Raw genomic sequence first — 14,330 nt, 5'->3', positions numbered from 1 at the left:
GAACTCTCCAGGTTGGTAGGTGCCCAATATACTATAGGAGATCAGTGGAGAAATAACTCCAGAGAAGAGACGGAGTCAAAGCAACAACAACACCCAGCTGTGGATGTGACTGGTGATGGAAGTAAAGTTCGATGCTGTAAAGAACAATGTTGCATAGGAACCTGGAATATTAGGTCCATGAATCAAGGCAAATTGGGAGTGGTCAAACAGGAGATGGCAAGAATGAACCATCGACATTTTTAGGAATGAGTGAACTAAAATGGGCTGGAATGGGTGAATTACCTCAGATGACTGTTATATCTGCTACTGTAGTAAGAATTTCTTTTCACTTCAGAAGAAATGGAGTAACCCTGAGTCAACAAAAGAGTCTGAAATACAGTACTTGGGTGCTGTCTCAAAAATGACAGAATGATCTCTGTTCACTTCCAAGGCAAACCATTCAATATCACAGTAATCCAGGTCTGTGCCCCAACCAGTAATGCTGAAGAAGCTGAACGTGAATGTTTCTATGAAGACCTATAAGACCTTCGAGAACTAACACCCAAAAAAGATGTCCTTTTCATTATAGGGGACTGGAATGCAAAAGTAGGAAGTCAAGAGATACCTGGAGTAACAGGCAAATTTGGCCTTCGAGTACAGAAAGCAGCAGGGCAAAGTCTAACAGAGTTTTGCTAAGAGAACGCACTGGTCAGAGCAAACACCCTCTTCCAACAACACAAGAGAAGACTCTACACATGGACGTCACCAGATGGTCAATACCGAAATCTGATTATATTCTTTGCAGCCAAAGATGCAGAAGCTCTATACAGTCAGCAAAAATAAGACTGGGAGCTGACTGTGGCTCAGATCGTGAACTCCTTATTGCCAAATTCAGACATAAATTGAAGAAAGTAGAGGAGACCACTAGACCATTCAGGTATGACTTAAATCCCTTATGATTATACAGTGGAAGTGAGAAATAGATTCAAGGGATTAGATCTGATAAACAGTACCTGAAGAACTATGGACAGAGGTTTGTGACATTGTACAGGAGGCAGTGATCAAGGCCATCCCTAAGAAAAAGAAATGCAAAAAAGGGAAAATTGTTGTCTGAGGAGGCGTTACAAATAGCTGAGAAAAGAAGACAAGCGAAAAGCAAAGGAGAAAAGGTAAGATATGCCCATCTGAATGCAGAGTTCCAAAGAAGAGCAAGGAGAGATAAGAAAGCCTTCTTCAGTGATCAGTGCAAAGAAATAGAGGAAAACAATAGAATGGGAAAGACTTGAAATCTTTTCAAGAAAATTAGAGATACCAAGGGAACATTTCATGCAAAGATGGGCACAATAAAGGACAGAAATGATATGGACCTAAAACGGAAGCAGAAGATATTAAGAAGAGGTGGCAAGAATACACAGAAGAACTATGCAAAAAAGATCTTCATGACCCAGATAACCATGATGGTGTGATAATTCACTTAGAGCCAGACATCCTGGGATGCGAAGCCAAGTGGGCCTTAGGAATCATCACTACATACAAAGCTAGTGGAGGTGATGAAATTCAGTTGAGCTATTTCAACTGTAAAAGAGATGCTGTGAAAGTGCTGCACTCAATATGCCAGCCAATTTGGAAAACTTTAGCAGTGGCTACAGCACTGGAGAAGGTCAGTTTTCATTCCAATCCCAAAGAAAGGCAATGCCAAAGAATGTTCAAACTACCTCACAATTGGATTCATCTCACACGTTAGCAAAGTAATGCTCAAAATTCTCCATGGACAGACTGGCAAGTCCTTCATTATCCTTAGGCTAACTGGATATTATCTTTACTCTTAATAAGGATAGCCAAACATTCAGGGGGCTGGAATTACCAAACATATCGAGGTGGGCATGAGTAAAATACCTTGCTGAAAAGATGCAGCTAAAAGTCAGTCACAGTTTTACCTTTGAGATAAGTGACTGACATCTAAATTTAAACTGCGTTATAATCATGTTGCATTATCTGAAAAAAAAAAAAATAGAATCCTCTAGACTTCGTTGTTTTAGAGACAATCTGATGTCTAAAAGAACCGTCTTCTTATGAAGTGACAGTTTTTAAAAGAAGCCTAGTAGCTCCTGCAGGACTCAAAAGCAGGATATTTGCCTTGTTTTTGAATATTTTGATTTGCAACCATAGTCCTTCTGATTATCTTCAAGTTGCCTCATCCTAACAGGTTTAGGTCTAGAAATACCTGGTTTATCTATGGAAAGTGATTTTTTTTTAATGGTAATGTTATTTTCACCTAATATGTAATGTGATTCAGTATTATTTATGTGTATCATAAAATATGTTTTAAGATTAACTTTGTATGTTTATTTGTGACATTTCCATTTGTATATAGTCATCTTGTTAAGAATGTATGAATAATAAATTTAATTTTTTTTTGTATGTGGTACTGAAACTAGAGATTGAGCTGGACTCCTTTTTTCTGAAATGAAGGAAATGTACTTTTTTTAAAAATTTTATTTTATTTTTAAACTTTACAAATTGTATTAGTTTTGCCAAATATAAAAATGAATCCGCCACAGGTATACATGTGTTCCCCATCCTGAACCCTCCTCCCTCCTCCCTCCCCACACCATCCCTCTGGGTCGTCCCAGTGCACCAGCCCCAAGCATCCAGTATCGTGCATCGAACCTGGACTGGCAACTCGTTTCATACATGATATTTTACGTTTCAATGCCATTCTCCCAAATCTTCCCACCCTCTCCCTCTGCAACAGAGTCCATAAGACTGTTCTATACATCAGTGTCTCTTTTGCTGTCTCATACACAGGGTTATCGTTAGCATCTTTCTAAATTCCATATATATGCGTTAGTATACTGTATTGGTGTTTTTCTTTCTGGCTTACTTCACTCTGTATAATAGGCTCCAGTTTCATCCACCTCATTAGAACTGATTCAAATGTATTCTTTTTAATGGCTGAGTAATACTCCATTGTGTATATGTACCACAGCTTTCTTATCCATTCATCTGCTGATGGACATCTAGGTTGCTTCCATGTCCTGGCTATTATAAACAGTGCTGTGATGAACACTGGGGTACACGTGTCTCTTTCCCTTCTGGTGAAGGAAATGTATTTTTGAATAAGTTATTAAGTGTATGTAGATGGAGAATTTTTGTGTTTAACTAAAAGTAGTAAAGTGCTAGAATGTTTTGCTTTCCTATTTTTGTTTGAATAAACATAAGACTCAAGAATTGAAATTTACTGTATGTTATCACTTAAAATAGTGAATTTATATATTAAAACCAAATATTTAATGTAAGTGTAGACATACTGGATAAAAGGAAATACCTATAGGTTGAGCCAAGATTTTCTTTAGAAAACAACCTTGGTTCCTCTTTGATATATGGGCAGATAAGGGATTGAGGAAGTTGGCTTCCACCCTTGGAGCATGGCCATAGTGATTTTATTCTGGAAAAAGTTCAAAGTGGGTAATACCTGTTGTTTACTTCCATGGTCATTATAAAACTCTCAAGTCACCTTTGAATATGTAGTTTTAAGCAATCAATTTTTCAGTGAAACTTCTAGCATAAAATGGTAGTAAAATGCAACTTCTTCCAGAATCTGACTTCCCAGTCAACCTAATAGTATTGTGTGCAGAGTTACTGGGTATAGGCCAATTAAATGTTAGAGAATAATTTTTCAAGAATTTTAGTTTTATGGCAGATCTTATAAGAATAAATAGATAGTAGGAATAATTGGTTTTTAAAGTAACTGGTTTCTTTGTTGATAACATCTCATTTGTATAAAGAAAAATAGATCAGCAGGGTTCTGTGTATCCACCTGATGTAGAATTGCTCTTAAGGCATTAAGCTCTAAGCTGTAAAGATAAGAGTAATGTTAGAATACACACTTGATATATCTGATTGATGCTTACAATATTAATATGAATTTTTGCTTCTTGTAGGTTCTGCAAATCAACAAGACTTTTCTTCAGGGAAGAGTGAAGATTTGGGAACAGTTCAGGAAAAGTCTACCAAAAGCCTTGTTATAGGTCCTCTTGATTTTCGCTTGGATAGCAGTGCAGTACACAGAATTTTAAAAATGGTTGTTTGTGCCTTGGAACATGAATATGAACCATATAGTAGACTAAAACCAGGTTTGTTTTGGCTTAATTTTGAATCTCTTGCAAGTTGATTTGAATGACGCTTCCCTAGTAGCTCAGATGGTAAAGCATTTCACCTGCATTGTAGGAGACCTGGGTTTGATCCCTTGGTCTGGAAGATCCCCTGGAGAAGGAAATGGCAACCCACTCCAGTATTCCTGCCTGGGAAATCCCATGGACAGAGGAAACTGGCGGGCTACAGTCCATGGGGTCGCAAAGACATGACTGAGCGACTAACACACACACGCAAATACAGATGATATATTTAAAGTAAGAGCTAATAAAACCTTCAGCCAAAGATTAGTGCCTGTAAAATCACGTAACACAGTGCCATAAATGCTTGGTATGTTCATGAATTCTTTTTTTGCAGCTCGTTTGAGTGTGTGCTCCATGTCAGTCATACTGATGAGTGATAGGACAGTATACCATTCAGTATCATAGTAATCGAAGTCTTTGCCCCAACCACTAATCCTGAAGAAGCTGAAGTTGAACGGTTCTTTAAAGACCTATAAGACCTTTTAGAACGAACACCAAAAAAGATGTCCTTTTCATCATAGGAAACTGGAATGCAAAAGTAGGAAGTCAGGAATTACCTGGAGTAAAGGCACGTTTGGTCTTGAAGTGCAAAATGAAGCAGGGCAAAGACTAACAGAGTTTTGCCAAGAGAATGAACTAATCATAGGAAACACTCTCTTCCAACAACACAAGAGATGACTCTCCACATGGATATCACCAGATGGTCAATACCGAAATCAGATTGATTATATTCTTTGCAGTGGAAGATGGAGAAGCTGTATACAATAAGCAAATGCAAGACCAGGAGCTGATTGTGGCTCAGAGCATGAGCTCCTTATTGCCAAATTTAGACTTAAATTGAAGAAAGTAGGGAAAACCACTCGACCATTCAAGTATGACCTAAATCAAATTGTAATTGTACTATAATTTGTACAGTAGATTGTACAGTATGAAGTGACAAGGAGATTAAAGGGATTGGATCTGATAGAGTGCCTGAAGAACTGTGAATTGAGGTTCATAACATTGTATAGGAGGTGATGATCAGAACCATCCCCAAGAAAAATAAATGCAAAAAGGCAAAATGGTTGTCTGAGGAGGCCTTACAGATAGTGGAGAAAAGTAGAAAAGTGAAAGGCAAAGGAGAAAAGGAAAGATATAACCATCTGAATGCAGAGTTCCAAAGAATGGCAAGGAGTGATAAGAAAACCTTTCTAAGTGATCAGTGCAAAGAAACAGAGGAAAACAATAAAATGGGAAAGGGTAGAAATCTCTTCAAGAAAATTAGAGATACCAAGGGAACATTTCATGTAGAGATGTGCACAATAAAGGACAGAAACAGGATGGGCCTAACAGAAGCAGGAGATATTAAGAAAAGGTGTCAGGAATACACAGAAGAACTATACAAAAAAAGATCTTAATAACCCACGTAACCCTCACGATGTGATCACTCACCTTGAGCCAGATAGCTTTCAGTATGAAGTCAAGCGGGCCTTAGGAACCATCACTATGTACAAAGCTAGTGGAGGTGATAGAGTTCCAGCTGAGCTATTTAAAATAATAAAATATGCTGTTAACGTGCTGCACTCCATATGCCAGCAGGTTTGGAAAACTCAGCAGTGGCCACAGGACTGTAAAAGGTCAATTTTCATTTCAATCCCAGAGAAAGTCAGTGCCAAAGAATGTTCAAACTACTGCACAGTTGCACTCATCTCACACTCAATGCTCAAAATTCTCCAGACTGGGCTTCAACAGTACATGCACAGAGAACTTCCAGAGGTTCAAGCTGGAATTAGTAAAGGCAGAGGAACCAAAGATCAAATTGCCAACATCCATTGGATCATAGAAAAGAGAATTCCAGGAAAGCATCTGCTTCATTGACTACACTGAAGCCTTTGACTATTTGGATCACAACAAACTGTGGAAAATTTTTCAAGAGATGGGTATACCAGACCACCTTACTTGCCCCATAAGAAATCGCCAACTCGATGCACATGAGTTTGGGTGAACTCCGGGAGTTGGTGAACTCAGAGAGGCCTGGCGTGCTGCGATTCATGGGGTCGCTAGGAGTCGGACACGATTGAGCAACTGAACTGAAGAAATCTGTATGCAGGTCAAGAAGCAACAGTTAGAATGAGACATGGAACAACGGACTGATTCCAAATTGGAAATGAAAATGTCTAGGCTGTGTATTTTCACCCTGTTTGTTTAAGTTCTTTGCAAAGTACATCATGTGAAATTCAGGCTGGATGAAGCACAAGATGGAATCAAGATTGCTGGGAGAAATATCAATAACCTCAGATATGCAGATGACAGCATCCTTAGGGCAGAACGTGAAGAGGAGCTAAAGACCTCTTGATGAAAGTGAAAGCGGAGAGTGAAAAAGCTGGGTTAAAAGTCAACATTCAAAAAACCAAGATCATGGCATCCGGTCCCATCACTTCATGGCAAGTTTGTGGGGAAACCATGGAAAGAATGACAGCCTTTATTTTCTTGGGCCCCCATTCAAATGCAGATGGTGACTGCAGCCGTGAAATTAAAAGACACTTTCTCTTTTGAAGAAAAGCTATGACTAAACTAGACACCATATTAAAAAGCAGAGACATTACTTTGCTGACAGTGTTCCCTGTAGTCAGAGCTATGGTTTTTCCACTAGTCATGTATGAATATGAGAATTGGACCATAAAGAAGGCTGAATGCCAAAGTATTGATGCTTTTGAACTGTGGTGCTTTAGATGACTCTTGAGAGTCCCTTGGACTGCAAAGAGATCAAACCAGTCCATCCTAAAGGAAATCAACCCTGAATATTCATTGGAAGGACTGATGCTGAAGCTCCAATACTTTGGCCACCTGATGTGAAGAGCTGACTTATTAGAAAAGACCCTAATACTGGGAAAGATTGAAGGCAGGTGGAGAAGGGGATGACAGAGGATGAGATGGTTGGATGGCATCACTGCCTCGATGGACATGAGTTTGAGCAAGCTTCGGAAGCTGATTATGGACAGGGAAGCTTGGCATGCTGCAGTCCATGGGTTCTCAGAGTTGGACACTACTGAAGGACTGAACTGAACTGAGGATAGTATATACAGAAAATGGTGTCAACATCAAATGCTGTGGAGGATGTGAAGAAGGCTAGATTACTGATTCATTGCTGCTAAGAATAAAATGGTATAGCCACTCCTAAGAACAGTTTGACAGATTTTTAAAAAACTTAACATGCAGCTGCCATATAGCCAGCAACTGCATTCCTGAGCATTTAACATAGAGAAATGAAAACTAATGTTCACACAAAAAAGAGTATATAACTAATTTTTATCATGTTATAGCCAACACTGGTAGGTAATCCAGGAGATTAGGGTGACTGTTTCATGACGTTGTCTTACACCCAGAATTCCTTATATCTTGTTTTCCTGCCATCTGAGGTACACCTCTCCTGCATGCTCAGTATTGACTCAACCTTACAGTGTCTAATTTTAATCAGTATCACGTGGGGTAAGAGAAAATATTAGGTATGTAGTTTCATTTAATGACATGGCTCAATCATCTCATTGACCCAAACTTAGTAGTGTGTCCTTGTACACAGCAGCCAGGGAGGCTGGAAAATATGTTCTCTAGAAGGAGTCCATACACTTGACTAAAAATTCAGATTTTTTTTGTAAAAAAAAAAAAAAAAAGCCATTTGCAATCTCTTTGACAGTTGGATTATGCTATATACACACACACATACATACACACATGCATATATGTGTTTATGTAAAATGAATTATTTGAAGCAGTTTATCATTTCAGAAATAGGCCCTATGTAAAGAAACTGCTGCTAACTGACTTTATGCATGCAGTTCTCACTCTGAGTAATCAGCAGTTCTCTTCCACTCCTTTTTTTTTTTATTACTTATTTCATTGAAATGTAATATATGTACTGGAAAGCACACAAAATCTAAGGGTAAAATTTTGTGAATGTTGTAAACTTAGCCACATCTATATGATTAACCGTTCAGGATATGGAACCTTACCGGCACTGCAGGATACTCCTTGCCCTCTTTTGATTATTACTCTGACCCCCAAGGGTAAACACTCTCCATACTTAACCTAGATTTATTGTGCCATATTTTATTAAAAAAATTTTTTTTTTAATTTTATTTATTTTTGACTGTACTGGGTCTGTCTGTATTGCTGCATGTTGGCTTTCTCTGCTTGCGGCGAGCAGGACTATCCTTCATCATGGTGTGCAGGCATCTGACTGCAGTGGCCTCTCTGGTTGTGGAGCACAGGCTCTAGACATCCAGGCTTTAGTAGTTGTGGCACACTGGCTTAGTTGCTCTGTGTCGTGTGGGATTTTCCTGGACCAGAGATTCAACCCATGCTCCCTGCATTGGCAGGCAGATTCTTAACCACTGGAGTGTATGTATCTTTTGGCATGTTTTAGAACTCATGACTACGTAAGCACACAGTGTATACTCATTTGTCCGTGACTTTAGTTTACATTATGTTTGTGGTATTCATTCTCTTTTCCTTTTAGTATCCCCTTTTTTGAATATACCAAAGCTTGCTTATCCATTTTACTGATGATGAGTCTTCGGTTAGTTTGTAGTTTTTGGTTATTATGGTAGTGATGCTACCAAAATTCTAGCACATCCCTTTTGATAAACATATGTATTCATTTCTGTTGGGAATTTAAGAGTAGAATCACTTAGGTGAAGTGATTATATATGTTACCTTTAGTATGTATTTCCAAACTATTTTCCCAAGTGTATGTCAGTCAGAAGTGCAGGAGACCTTTAGTTGCCCTTGATCAGGGTTTTGGTCAGTTATGACTTACTGCCTCTTTTTGTACAGCTCATGAGTTGATAATGGGTTTTGCATTTCAAATATTGGAAAAAATACAAATAAGGTTGATATTTTGTGATACATGAAAACTATATGAAATCTAATTTTCATTTTTTATAGATAAAATTTTATTGGAACATAGTCATACTCATTCAGTTATGTTTTGTCTGTGGCTGCTTTTGTATACTGCAGTGGCAGAATAGAATAATTGTGACTAACTAAACTAACACACAAAACCTACAGTATTTTCTTTGTGGCTCTTTATAGAAAAACTTTGCTGGTGCATATTTACCAACTTTTGTATTCTTAGACTTTTTCGTTTTTGCTTTTTCAGTGGATGTGTAGGGCTACCACATTGTTACATTATTTGCGGTTATCTGGTATCTTAATGATGTTAACTAGCTTTTGATGTAATTTTTGGCCATTTGGATATGTTATCTTTTGTTTATTCAAGGCTTTTTTGCCCATTTTTCCATTGAATTATTCATTTACTTTTGATTTTTAGGTGGTTGTAAATTTTTTAGTAGGTTGCAGGCACAAATCCTTTGTACAGACACCTGTGTTTGTCTGTCTATCTGTCTGTGACAAGTATTTTCTTGTAGTCTATGGCTTGCATTGATATTATCTCAATGGTATTTTTATGAAAGGAAGCTATGGTTCTTTTAATGACAGATTAAGAATTTTTTAACATATTTAATATATATTTAAAAATAGAAAACATACATTCTTATATAGCAAAGACTTACATTTTCTAGAGCAAAGTAATTTATTCTCGTTAAAGGAAGCACTATTTTATAGCTGCTTCATTGTTGAAAAAGATTGACCTTCAAATTTGGAGAACTAATTTGTTAGTTAACTAAGGAAATTATTTAAAAATAATTTTTCATTGAATTTTTATTATTTCATTTTAGATATTAAGGATGAAAGAGAAACAATGCTGAATCCTGAGGAAGTGGCATCTTTGGAGGAATATATTCCTACTCGACATACAAGTGTTACTCTCCTCAAATGCACCTTCACAATTTTCATGGCTGAATTCAATTTGCTGGATCATTTGCTACCTGTTATTATGGGGGAAAAGGTATACTTTGTCATTCACGACTTGTTTTCTCATATATGCATATTGTTGGTCCTGTGATATTGTAAGAGTAAGCTGTGTAAAAGAGTATCTTTTATATAGTTATCCATGATGATGTTAAGCGGTGTAACTATGATTGTTAATTCTTAGGAAATAAGATGAGATGGTTAGATAGCATTGGTGACTCAATGGACATGAATTTGAGCAAACTCCAGGAGATAGGAGGATGGGAAAGGACAGGGAAGCCTGGTGTGCTGCATTCCATGAGGTCACAAAGAGTTGGACATGACTTAGTGACTGAAAAACAACACATATAAATAATTAGATAGGTTAACCTCAGGCCAAAGCTCTATGAAGAAATGTTGAAGCACATGGGCATAGATATCAGATCATGTATAAGCTATGACTCCTTCGAGCACTTTGCTTTATATCTAATCTCTAAGCCTTGTTTTCCTTTTCTGAGAAACAAAAGAAAATTATAAGTTTTCATTTAGGCTGATAGTCTTCCACTAAAGAAGCAAAAAGTCTCAGATAGATTCAGATAGTTAATTACTTACATAGACAGCAAAAGCAAGTCAGTAATCGTGTCAGCTCATCTTGTCCCTTTCAGGACAACCCTGAATCTAGGGCCCACCTGACCTTCAGCACACATGGTAGGGTACCTTGTTGACAGGGATTCTGTTCCAAACTGCAGCCAAGCAGTTATATAGCCTTACAGTGTACTCTGAAAGAGTAGATGGAGAGCCCCCTGAAGGAGGGATGCTAATGAGAAACTTTCCCATAGCAGCATTTGTCAAGATGAGAAATTGAGTGAGAAATGATCTTTTAGCAGTTCTATTTTCCCCTGTTTTTGATAATATCACAGGATGCTCTGCCATTAGGTCTCTTGTGGTTAAGCCTTACTTTGTGGTCTACTTGGATTTTAAGATTGCCAGGGTGCTGCTTAACAGTTCCCCCAAAACACCTAGCTCCTAGAATGATTTAGAATATTAAATGAGATAATGTGTCTAAACCATTTTGCACATATTAGGAACCCAGTGATTATTACTGTGTTTGTTAACACTTACTTATTAGATGCTTAATATTTTAGGTCCATAACCAATGTATTGCTTTCTGAGTCTGCTATATACATATAAAGTATTATCTGTTATTTTTAATTTATTACTTTGGGGGATATATTTCTTTTCATGGTGACATAATGATGGCAGAAATAAAAATTGTCCTAACTTTAAATCAGAAGAGCTTGTGGAGGTATGGCAAAGAATTAAGATGCATTAATTTCATTTTGTGTATTTGCTCTCTGTCAGCCACTGGTAATTTATTCATCGTGTTGCTGGGTAAAGAGATCATCTGGGAAAATTTTAGTGGAGAAAAATTAAAATATGATAGTATAGACTTGGATTTTAAAGTAACTATGATTAATAAGTTGAAGAAAGAAACAAAAAAGAAGAGTTCATAAGATTTCACTGCATTAAAAAAAGAACAAAGTGAAATTCTGGAACTGAAAACACAAGCTAGAAAAAAGAGGATAAAAAAGATACACAATTTAATTGCCAATCAGAAGAAGGATAGAATGGCTATTTTAGAATCAGAAAATGTAGAGCTTAAGATAAGAGTTATGAGTAGAAATAAAAATAGTCATTCCATATGATAAGTGTTGACTCAAAGAGTGAACAGTAGATAATTAACAGATGATATGTTGAATGAAAGAAGCAGACATAAGTATATACTTATGTGTGATTTTGTTCAAGTGAACTTGATGGACAGACAGAACTAATCTGTGATGATTAAGGTGAGAACATTGGCTGCCCCTGGTGGGGCCCTACTAGTGTGCTTGAAATGTGTGGTGATTACATACATGGAAATTTGTTGAGCTGTATGTTTAAGATTTGGATGCTTACTGTATATTATATCTCAGTGAAGTGAAGTGGCTCACTTGTGTCCGCCTCTTTGTGACCCCATGGACTGTAGCCTGCCAGGCTCCTCCATCCATGGGATTCTCCAGGCAAGAATAGCGGAGTGGGCTGCCATTTCCTTCTCCAAGGGATCTTCCCGACCCAGGGATCAAACCCGGGTCTCCCACACTGCAGGCAGACTCCTTACTGTCTGAGCCACCAGGGGATCCTATATTTTAATAATCCAAAATAAAGTCCTTTAATATAGTAATTGCTCAATAAATGAAGGTTTACAAATTATTTGTGAGTCAGAAAAGAAGAATTATATGTCCAGCTTAGTTTTAGGCACAGTGTTCCTCAATAATGGCACTGTTGACCTTTTGGGCTAGAGAAGTGTCATGTAGCACTTACCATCTTTAGCCAGTGCCTGCTAAATGCCATTATGGTTCCCCTATTCTTATGATGAAAGACGGACAAAACGATTAAATTGCTCTTCCCATATATTTTCACATACCTTTGGCTGGAGGTCATACTGTTCCTCATTGAGAGTTACAGGTATGGAAATAAGTTCAAGGACCATAGTTGATGGCTTGCTAATGAATTTCATACCCTGGATGTGTGGAAATTTATCTGCATTTACTCCGAAGCTTAGAAAAATTCTGTTAACACTAAAAATTCCAAGCCTACCTTGAGATTCTTAGGACTTTATGAGCCTTTAGCGTGTTTGCTATTAGTAGATATAATACGGATCAGAAATTTTTCTGTCCTACAAACTTTGCTTATTGTCAGTGTCTTTCAGATTGTCTAGAGTAGTCCACTTAGTCCTTTAGTCATCTAAATGTGAATAAAAGAAAGAAGGAAAAAACTCTGCAATATCTGGGATTTGGGGGCAAATTATCAAGTTAAGAAAATACTTTTAATGTACTGAGGCATGTAGTTTGAATATTCTAATTGACTGAAAAAATAAAAAGCTCTAGCTAAAAGGGTATTGATAATTTTGTAGTAAATAGGCCTTCTTTTAAATCTTTTTTATTTTTCTTAAATATTGGCACAACTTGAGTACTTAAAAATAGAAGGTGTTTCTGTTTGGTTATGGTAAGAGAGTCCCATAGGAAGACATCATTTCTAGGATAATTTGATGTCACTGCATTATTTGTCACTCTGAAGTGTCTCTAGAGGACATGGCATACCAGTTATTTCTCTGGAAATATTAAATGATCATTATTATTTTCCAGAACTCAAGTAACTTCATGAATACTACAAACTTCCAGTCTCTCCGGCCTTTGCCTTCTGTTCAGATATTGGTGGATAAAATTAATCTGGAACATTCTGTGCCGATGTATGCTGAACAGTTGGTGCATGTGGTCAGCAGCCTTACTCAGCCTTCTGATAATCTGCTTCATTATTGCTATGCACATTGCTACCTTAAGGTATGAAAAGTGAATTTTCTTGTGTATTAGTATGTGGTTGGCTTTTGGAGAATCAAATACATCTTTTAAAAAAAACTTTTTTTTGAGTTGTAATTTTACATAATTAGTACCCCATTAGATGAGATTTAAATAAGATATACCTATATAATCATTATTTAGTATAATTAACATAAAAATAAAGATGTCTCTGTATTAAAGATTTCTTCGATTATTTGGTGTTAATAGCTTGGGATTTATAAGATAATGGTAATTAAAACTTTTGAAGATTTTATGTATCATTGATTATAAGCAATGAGAAATTTTAAAACTAAGGATGTTTTAAAAAATTGATAATTTCTTTCAGGGGAATATTTATGTGAGACAGTGTTTTGCACAGTGGGGATAACATGTTTGTTTTTAGTCATTTTCCTGTTATTGAATCCATCTTAGTTTCTTAATGCAAAGGAAAAGTTTATTACTTTAAATCAAGTTGTGAAAGTTGATCAGTCGTGTCTGACTCTTTGTGACCCCATGGACTGTACAGTCCATGGAATTCTCCAAGCCAGAATACTGGAGTGGATAGCTATTCCCTTCTCCAGGGAATCTTCCCAACCCAGGGATTAAACCCGGGTCTCCCACATTGCAGGTGGGTTGTTTACCAGCTAAGCCACCAGGAAAGCCCAAGAACACTGGAGTGGATAGCCTATACCTTCTCCAGCGGATCTTCCTGACCCAGGAATTGAACTGGGGTCTCCTGCGTTGCAAGCAGATTCTTTACCGGCTGAGCTACCAGGGAAGCCCCTTAGATCACGTTATGTAAAGTTAATTGTTGGAGACTTTGTTCAGCTTTTCCATCGCTCTTTTTTATTTTTAAATAAATAAGTAATAACATCCAGTATCAGTCAGTCAGTTCAGTTGCTCAGTTGTGTCCAACTCTGTGACCCCGTGAACTGCAGCATGCCAGGCCTCCCTGTCTATCACCAACTCC

General features: G+C 37.3%; 1 protein-coding gene across 12 annotated transcripts in view; it reads left to right on the top strand.

Moving 5' to 3' along the window:
- The window catches only part of VPS13B (vacuolar protein sorting 13 homolog B), an 806,600-nt gene that overhangs the window by 96,954 nt on the left and 695,316 nt on the right, over positions 1–14,330 (top strand). For all 12 annotated transcript variants that reach the window (XR_003514498.1, XM_027561445.1, XM_027561448.1 and 9 more), the window contains 3 exons: positions 3,924–4,115; positions 9,872–10,041; positions 13,169–13,363. Coding sequence is in view for 11 of the 12 variants with exons in the window: in XM_027561445.1 (XP_027417246.1) it covers positions 3,924–4,115; positions 9,872–10,041; positions 13,169–13,363 (557 nt within the window). In the remaining variant the exon portion in view is untranslated. The remainder of the gene's footprint in view (positions 1–3,923; positions 4,116–9,871; positions 10,042–13,168; positions 13,364–14,330) is intronic.

Source organism: Bos indicus x Bos taurus, chromosome 14, assembly GCF_003369695.1.
Source record: "Bos indicus x Bos taurus breed Angus x Brahman F1 hybrid chromosome 14, Bos_hybrid_MaternalHap_v2.0, whole genome shotgun sequence".
Classification (NCBI taxonomy): domain Eukaryota; kingdom Metazoa; phylum Chordata; class Mammalia; order Artiodactyla; family Bovidae; genus Bos; species Bos indicus x Bos taurus.
This window is presented reverse-complemented; position numbering and strand designations above follow the sequence as displayed.